The sequence below is a fragment of the Alosa pseudoharengus genome, unplaced genomic scaffold (assembly GCF_046254945.1).
Source record: "Alosa pseudoharengus isolate Yale_2024_CS ecotype anadromous, Long Island Sound unplaced genomic scaffold, YU_APseudo_1.1 YU_APseudo_1.1_scf_20, whole genome shotgun sequence".
Taxonomy (NCBI): domain Eukaryota; kingdom Metazoa; phylum Chordata; class Actinopteri; order Clupeiformes; family Clupeidae; genus Alosa; species Alosa pseudoharengus.
In genome coordinates this window covers 3,863,823-3,872,788 of record NW_027468664.1, presented here as the reverse complement: position 1 = coordinate 3,872,788, position 8,966 = coordinate 3,863,823, and the positions used below count along the sequence as shown (strand labels likewise).

Sequence of the window (8,966 nt, the reverse complement as noted above, 5' to 3'; positions counted from 1 at the left end):
CAAGATAAAAGTTAAAGGTCCAATAACTGCATTGCTGTATACTGTACAAATAAAAGAGACATTCATCTTAGAGATGCAATCCGTTTCCCTGTACACATGCCTTAATGATCAGGAAACCAAACCTCTCATGAATACAATAATTAGATGACTGCTTTCCTGCTTTGTAAGGAATAATTGATGTTTAATACAAAGTCAATAACATGTACTCATACATATAGGTTTGCTTGTTTTATTTAGCAGGTTTAAATACACTGAAAAGGTCCATCAAAGGGGAAACAAAGTCAAACACTGTATCTGCCATAGCAGGAGAAAGACAGGCTGAGATAAGAGATATTATGACCATTATTGAATGTAAACTTCACAGCGGAGGACGAGAAATGCTTGTCAAGGCGTTGGCAACTCTTTGCCACAAGAAATAATAAAAAACACTCCCTACATAAAAAGTCATTAAATGTAATTAAACACTCAGATATACATTAAAGACAAAAATACAGTCATTAGTTCACTTTGAGTGGGTTTATCTAAATTCAAAATAATATCCATTTACATTTCAATACATTATTTCATTTAATTCCTAGGAAGTGTTTTCTCAGCAAGCTGTTGAATTCATGATTCCTCTGTGTACCTCCCTCTGCTTGTAAAGCCCACTCATTTTACTGTGCGCAAACCTCTCAGAGGAGGAGGACTTAAAAGAGTTGTCCACATGGGGCTAGAAGTCGTTTAATTGGCTAAAAGGTAAAGTAGATGATGGCCACTGGCTTTTGATAAGGATAACAGTGAAAGGGCTTTACTGGATATTAAAGATATTTGATTACCAAGGTGTGCTAGGGCAGAAAACTCCTGGATGACTCACCCAAAGAGTCAAGGGAAGACAGCAGGGAGATGCACAGAGGATGAAGGACCAGAGACAAAGAAACAAGTTGAGAATGTTGATGCTTTCTTTTTTATGTTTTGTTTTATTTCTTTTCTTGTCCATGTGTGCATCTCGCCTTCCACACGGTCTTTGGAATGGCACATTTCAGCGACGGTAGCCAAATTCATCTGCGTCGTCAGCGCGGAAGTCTCCATAGCGCCAGATGTTCAGCTGCAGAAGAGACGGCAATAAAGAGATGCACTTAGTGAGAAATGATCCATTACTAGTGCAATTGTGCTCCAACATCAACAGAACATGGAGCACCGCTAAAAATGTGATCGCATACAGCAGCAAGCAGAACAAATGCAGTCAACCACTGAACTGTGGGATATTAGAGAACGGCAGAAAGGGTCATTATTAATGCCTCACTATTTAAAAGGAGACTTTTCTGGTTCAGTTAAGCACGGATGCCTCCCTGTCCTTTCACTCTGCATAAAATCTCACTTAGGTCTCTTCTCATAAAACATTTCCATGTTAAATGTTCCGTTTAGAGCCTAGATTTTCATGAGGATTCCAAGGGTGTGTTGAAGCTGTGCTGTGCCTAACACTCCCTATTCCTCTCATCAGTAAGTGTGTTAAGCTGTTAACTCACACAATCACAGCTAATTAGCGCCAAAGATAATTAGTGCAGTCGTTAGGAGCAAAAACCATCAACGGCTCCTGTATGTGTCTAGCAGAGAACACTGTAACTTGGCGCTTGTTGAGCACACTGCAGTCAGTGATTTGTACACAGTGTTAAAAGCGAGGGGGGACTGGGCTTCTATCTTTGTGTAATGAGTCTAAGCAGGGAACACTTTTCCCATGCTTGAGCAGGTACAACACTTGCACTTCTGCCAAGGAGAATTTGACACTCATGCTTCCAAAAGAGGCTGATACACCAGGCACGGATCCACTTGGAGCGCTGCAGTCTGCCAATAGCATGTGTAGCATCTTCCCACCGGCTCAGAGAGAGGAAGGAGAAAGAGAGGGAGAACAGTTGAATTAGCCACTTACCCTGGCACTTTTGGCTGACTCCTGGCCATTCAGGTATTCAGTCACCTGCAAACATGAAATATGGAGTTCTAAATGGTGACAGACAAGCAATCAGACATTTGTTTAAAAAAGTAATACACAATACATGGACATGCTCCTTCTACATATGCACCATTTTAATATAAACAATTTATTTCCTGTCAACATTTCAATAATGGATGGTCAACTACAACACAGATGTACTTATCAGTGTACATATACACTGTACTTATACAGTGTACATGTCTGATTATAACATTCAGAGCGCAGATGTTTGTTGATGCCACCGTTTCTGGGCATCAGCAGACAACTAAACAACCAAAAGTGCATCCCTGGACAACACATATTAAGTGCTTCTGGCAGACTGGCCTTTTTAGTCCCATTGGCTGAGACCATGTGTGATAAGAAGGTAAGTAAAAGAGAAAAAAGAACAGGAAGGGAAACAAAACAAGAAATGCTCCAAAACCAAGTTTTCTGGACTGGGCATCCATTAGAGGGACACAGTCAACCAATCTGCAGGCACAAACCGAATACATCCCTGCCATGTCCAACAAGCACCAACACCTTTAAGCCATCCCAGACAGCCGCCCTCTACTGCATGCACTTGCTAAGAAAAGCACGGAAAAACACAGGCACAAAATGTCAGCCTTAACAGCATACAATTGCCTGAGGGCTGAGTGCCTGCAGTCCTGCTAATTCTCATGAATCAGTCCCTTAAAGACCAAGACTCAGCAGACTGCCGATTCCAGAATGTGAAATCCCTTCTCTGGGTGTCCTTTTGTCCAGCATTCATGGAGAAATGACCACAGTCAAAACGAATGAAGCTAGTTGACTTAGCCGACAAAAAGACAAACAAGTTCAGCAATCGTTGAGACCAACATGAGCGTCGATCACCTCTGCATCTCAGCTAACTGATCAGCACCTCTAAAAGGAAAGGGGATGGGTTAGGCTTCCACCCAGCTGGATGACCCCAGAAAGGGTGCCATATGCTGGGCAGATGCCCCACGCAAGAGGGGAGCTTCTGCCCAGTCTGCGTCGGCTGTCACTGCATAAGGATGGCAAGAGAGAGCATGGCAAGGAATATGCAGTGCTCTGCGTTGGTGAGAGGAGGAATGTCTTTGTGCTTTAGTGCAAAGCTCATTACTGTATACGCTGACCAGCTTTGTTGATTTAGCCAAAAAAAAAAAAAAAGAAACCCAAAGATTTTTTGCCAGAAACTGCCAAGGGAGAATTTCCTCACACTGTCCAACCAAATCCTACTAAACTGGCATCCCATTTCTACAGAGCTTTACAACAGCAATCTCAATAAGCCTCTCACTGTTTTACAAAAAATGCAAACAATGAGAGCAGATTTCCCTTGCACTCATTGTGTTGGTTAATAGTATGGAACTGGTTAAAAATGTACTGGGCAGAAAAATATCAAGTTCATTTCCAGGCATGTTCAGTGATGAGGAAACGGTGCATTTGCATCCATCATAGCACAGATTGCAGTGAGAAACTGTGGACATATAGCCACTTAAGTGTTGTATAAATACTTAATAGGAAGGGAACAGTTTATCACTTTCTGAGCCCTGTGCAGACATAGAAACATTCATTTGATATGAACGACTGGCTTTCAATCAGTGGTGTAAGTGAGAGCATGTCCCTCGAGTCATGTATGAGAGCGCATCTGCCGCATATGATAGTTCTCTTTCTGTTGCATGCTGGTAGCACGTGAGGCATTGTTAAAGGAACATGCAAACTTCTAGGAAAACTTCTGTAAACATCCTAACAACTCCAAAATGTGCACTTACCACATGGAGAAACCACAATGTAACATGAGACACAGCTATGTTCTAAGCAGACACACACTTGAAATGACATTCTCATGTTGGTGAAGCACTGCTACCTGGGCACAGTGATGGGATGCAGCACCTGAAAAGCTGCGTTGCAACTTCCATCAATAAAACCAACGTCACTAGAGAGTAGCAAGTTCCTTTAAGATTGATCATTGTGAATGGCTAACAAAACAGCTTATCATTTCTATACGACAACCAATAATGACCTTTGGCATGTTGACTGGGCTAATTATGACTGGGCTAATGTGTCTGTTTAGACCCTTTCCACTGCATTAGCATTTCCAGTGGCACAGAAAAGCACACTGAGCTAATGGTAACTTGGGGACAAAGGCAGACATTTTGTTGACATTTTGTAGAGCATTATGCTGAAGTCCGATTCATTTTTATTTCAAAGTATCTGCTTTGGTTTTCAACGTTTCAACCGGAAACCCTCTAGGAACAGATTGAAAAAGGTCTGATTGCATGAAGCATAGAATGTCCATTAATAAGTCTGACTCTTCCTGGTTAATGAGGTATCAAACTGTCAGTAGAAAGTAGACACCAACCCACTCTCTAGAGTACAGAGTGGTGGTGGTGACATTGTGGTTGATCTGATAGCAGAGCGGTGGAGGTGGTGTATGTATTTGGCAGGTGTGGTCATTCTGGAGAGGGATATTTGATGTCAGGAGACTGACCACCAGCATCTGTGGTCATGTGGCCAAAACAATGAAGCATTGATTATACAACGTCAGATCTGTTAACAGCTTTAAGCCTTCTGGGCACCACACACACAAACTGTCAGACCTCATTGTGCTTATCTGATCCTAGGTGTGTATGTGCATGCTTCTGGTCATTGCACAACATTTATGTCAGCTGTGTGTCACTGTACGCATCACAAAATATTCCCAGTAATCATGACACGAGGTTGGACTGCAGTATACTAAAATGCAGTATACTAAAATGCAGTATACTAAAATGCAGTATAATAAAATGCAGTATACTAAAATGCTGTATAATAAAATGCTGTATAATAAAATGCTGTATAATAAAATGCTGTGGAGACAGATGGAAAGAGAACAGAGATGGGAGGCAGACAAAGAAAGAAATATTGAGCGATTGAGACCATGATTGAATGAAAGAGAGAGAGAGAAAGAGAGAGAAAGAGAGAGAGAGAGAGAAAGAGAGAGAGAGAGAGAGAGAGAGAGAGCTATGTTGAAGGGGGTGGTGTGGCGGTGCGGGTTGAGAGCATGGAACTGTGCGGATGTGAAGTGCTAGCCTATGGCAGCTCCATTCATCATTACTGTATCCTTATTAGAGTGAACCACCATGCTGGCTCTGCTCACAACTCCCACACATCTGCCAAAACTACATCTCCCAGTGGGCACCTTACCTCCATACTACACTAGAATGACACATACCATCCCCCTCCTGAGGGAAACACATCACAATTTCAGCTATGGCAAGACAACTCCCTCCACTCAGCTGGAGGTTGTCAATAGTTGAAGAGTGGTACATAATAATTACCAATACTCAATGACCGTAGTATTCTAATAGTCATTAATAATGGCACTGTATAGATTACAAATAGCACTATCAGAGTGGAAAAAATGATCTAGAGTGGTCATAATAAAAAGGAGAAATGAAGAGAAGAAATAGATAGATAGATAGATAGATACTTTATTGATCCCCAGGGGAAATTCAAGGTCTCAGCAGCATACATAACACACAACCACATTCTTTAACATCAGAAAGAGTAATAAAGTATATAATATAAAAACACAACTAAGCAATAAGGACATTAGAAGATAAAGAATGCTAAATATACTAAAAATACTAAAATACAAATTATATAACTAACACTTAATGCAATATATAAAAATATACTAAAATACAAATTACAAAAATACAAATTATACTAACTAACACTTAATCTAAGTCATTCTAGAGACAGTATCCACATAGTGGTGACTAATCAATCAGAGGCGCTTTCAATGACTGAGGCAGGGACTGAGCCTGTGATTCTTTGTGCATAGTTAAGATATGGTAAGGTGCTCTAAGGTGCTCTGTGCGAATGGGTGTCATGGTGGTAGTGCAATGGTGATAGTGGTAGTGGTCATGGTGATAGTGCAAATGGGTAAGTAAGTCCAACAGTGCAGCAGTGCAGAAGTAAAGTAAGGTAAAATCTATATATCTATATATTTAACTATTTAAGAAAATGTATAAGTGTGGCCACAGTTTGGCTGTGGCATAGAGGGGGGGGGGGGTTATGCATATGTGCTAATGTGCTAATATAGCACGCAAACAGTGCGGCATAAAGACAGTGATACAAGTGGCTAGTGGACAGACAGTACCAAACATGGAGGGGGTGAAGAGGCAGACAGACTATGCAGAGAAGTCTATCTCTCCTCTTCCCTTAAGTGAGGCATTAAATAGTTCAATGGCCCTGGGGACAAATGACTTTCTCAGTCTGTCTGTTGTGCAAGGCAGTGACCGAAGTCTCCAGCTGATCAGGCTCTTCTGCTTAACAATGGTGCTGTGGAGTGGGTGACACTCATTGTCCAAGATGTTGATCAGTTTGTTCAGGGTCCTTTTGTCAGATAGTGAAGTGATGCACTCCAGTTCAGCTCCCACTACAGAGGCAGCTTTCCTTACCAGCCTGTCAATTCGCCCCGCATCCTTCTTCCTTGTGCTTCCTCCCCAACACACCACTGCATAGAAGAGGACACTGGCAACAACAGACTGGTAGAACATCCTGAGGAGCTTACTGCACACATTGAAGGACCGCAGCCTCCTCAGGAAGTACAGCCTGCTCTGCCCTTTCTTGTAGAGTGCATCAGTGTTGGCTGACCAGTCCAGTTTATTGTCCAGGTGGAGACCCAGATATTTGTAGGTGCTAACCACCTCCACGTTGACCCCATCAATGTGGACTGGTAGCAGAGTGGGCTTAGACCTGCGGAAATCCACCACCATCTCCTTGGTCTTTGATGTGTTAAGTTGAAGATGATTGAGTTTGCACCATTGCACAAAGTCCTCCACCAGGCTCCTGTACTCCTCCTCCTGCCCGTTCCTGATACACCCCACAATTGCAGTATCATCAGAAAACTTCTGCATGTGGCATGACTCGGTGTTGTAGCAGAAATCAGATGTGTACAGGGTGAACAGGACTGGAGAGAGCACAGTTCCCTGTGGCGCTCCGGTGCTGCAGATCACAGTGTCAGAGAGACAGTCCTTCAATCTGACGAACTGTGGTCGCTCGGTCAGGTAATCTGTAATCCAGGTTACCAAGTGAGCGTCCACACCCATCTGCAAGAGCTTGTCTCCCAATCTGAGGGGCTGGATGGTGTTAAAAGCACTTGAGAAATCAAAGAACATGATTCTCACAGCACTTTTCCCCTTGTCCAGGTGGGAAAAAATACAACACCAAGTATAAGTATAGTATGTATAAGTATATATATATACTCTTTTGATGCTGTGAGGGAAATTTGGTCCCTGCATTTATCCCAATCCGTGAATTAGTGAAACACACTCAGCACACAGTGAACACACAGTGAGGTGAAGCACACACTAATCCCAGCGCAGTGAGCAGTGAGCTGCCTGCATCAACAGCGGCGCTCGGGGAGCAGTGAGGGGTTAGGTGCCTTGTTCAAGGGCACTTCAGCCGTGGCCTACTGGTCGGGGTTCGAACCGGCAACCCTCCGGTTACAGGTCCGAAGTTCTAACCAGTAGGCCACGGCTGCCCCAGTGGCATTTCTACTCTAGTTCCAACTCAAGAGCTGGTTTCACAGGCCCTGAAGAGTTCAGATTGCCATGAGGCTGGGGCTTGCTCCATTAGTATAATTGATTGCAATTAGCTCATAAAAGATGATTAGCTTGTAAAAGCTAATAAACTTAAAATTTCATCAGTCACTTAACACAACCTGAGTGTGCAAGAGGCAGAGAGCAGGTTGTGGGCCAATCCATAGACACGCTACCATAACAGAACAGTGTAGATGTATACTATTGTTAACTGTTAACTGTTAACAACTGTTAAACACCACCTTTTTGCACAGATGTGCATATGGCAAGAAAAGCTTTTGGAAATGCAATCTGAGAAATAATATAATGTTCACCACAGCACACTACACCAGAAGCAGGGAGACAGACAAAGAGGGGGCAGAAAAAGCACATCTACCATTTGTGTGATGGAGGGGCAGGAGTCTGGGCCACGTGTAATAAAATCAGAGGTGTTTGCCCAGTAAAACTGCACGGAGCACAAAACATTGATTCCCACCTAATACATGGCCATTGATTCAGAAGACAGCTGATTCATGATGGCAGCTATCAGGAGAATGGATTTCTTCAGTGGGGAGAGCAGAATATGACTGTCTCTCTCTCAGTCTCTCTCTCACTCTCATATATTGTTATAAACATTATTTAAAAATATATCCTCCATATATACCTAAAATACAAATACTAAAAAAAATCTGTCCGCTTTCAAAATGTGGAAAGCGACTCAGTTAAAACTATACAAGTTATCATAGAGAGAAACTTGGCTCCTTATTACAGAAATGGGGAATGACAGAGCATGTGAAAGAGAGATTCAAAGTAAGAGGAGAGAGCCAAGTGCACTGCAGGCAAAAGGATGGCACTTTTCCCAAGTGGCATAACGCCACTCTCTTAGACAGAGTGGGAATGCCAGTTCTCTCCCTAAAGACAATTGCAAGTGCCAGGCTGCCCGCAGGGTATGGCCAGACCTGGATCTGGGGCACAGAGGGAGTTCCATGCTCCATCTAGCCAGCCCTCTCCCTGACCAGTCTCATTGTGACCTCCAGTGAAGCATTTAATACACAGTCTACAAGTTACATTAAAATAGGTTAATCCCAGAGCATGTTACCATATCATATCTACCTTAAACCTTTAATCCTCAAATCCAATCTGGGCACATTTAAATGATTCTCATACTGGCTAGGTATCCATAATCTCTCCAACATATCCAATATCAGACATCTCATTGGTAATAAGCATGGGACCTCAATATACTCTAGTAAAGTTCTCCTTTCTCCAGTCTGGCGTGTATTGCATGTTACAGATGAGAGAATAAAGAGGTTATTCACTTGCTCTTGCTCCTTACGCAAAAGCATGGGCCCAGATTGCGGGGGGTTTACAGCACCTCTTCAGCCTTAATCCTATAGCCCTCTGCTAACGTCCATCTGCAGCCAGGCACATCCAGTTCCTCTGGCTTGACT

The 8,966-nt window shown here is 42.8% G+C and overlaps 1 protein-coding gene across 1 annotated transcript in view; it reads right to left on the bottom strand.

Moving 5' to 3' along the window:
• Positions 1–215: 215 nt before the first annotated feature.
• snd1 (staphylococcal nuclease and tudor domain containing 1) overlaps positions 216–8,966 on the bottom strand; it is a 148,659-nt gene continuing 139,908 nt past the window's right edge. The window contains exons 23-24 of the mRNA XM_076296249.1: positions 1,907–1,951; positions 216–1,084 (exon numbers count right to left, since the gene is read on the bottom strand). Coding sequence (XP_076152364.1) covers positions 1,019–1,084; positions 1,907–1,951 — 111 coding nt within the window. The 3' untranslated portion in view covers positions 216–1,018. The remainder of the gene's footprint in view (positions 1,085–1,906; positions 1,952–8,966) is intronic.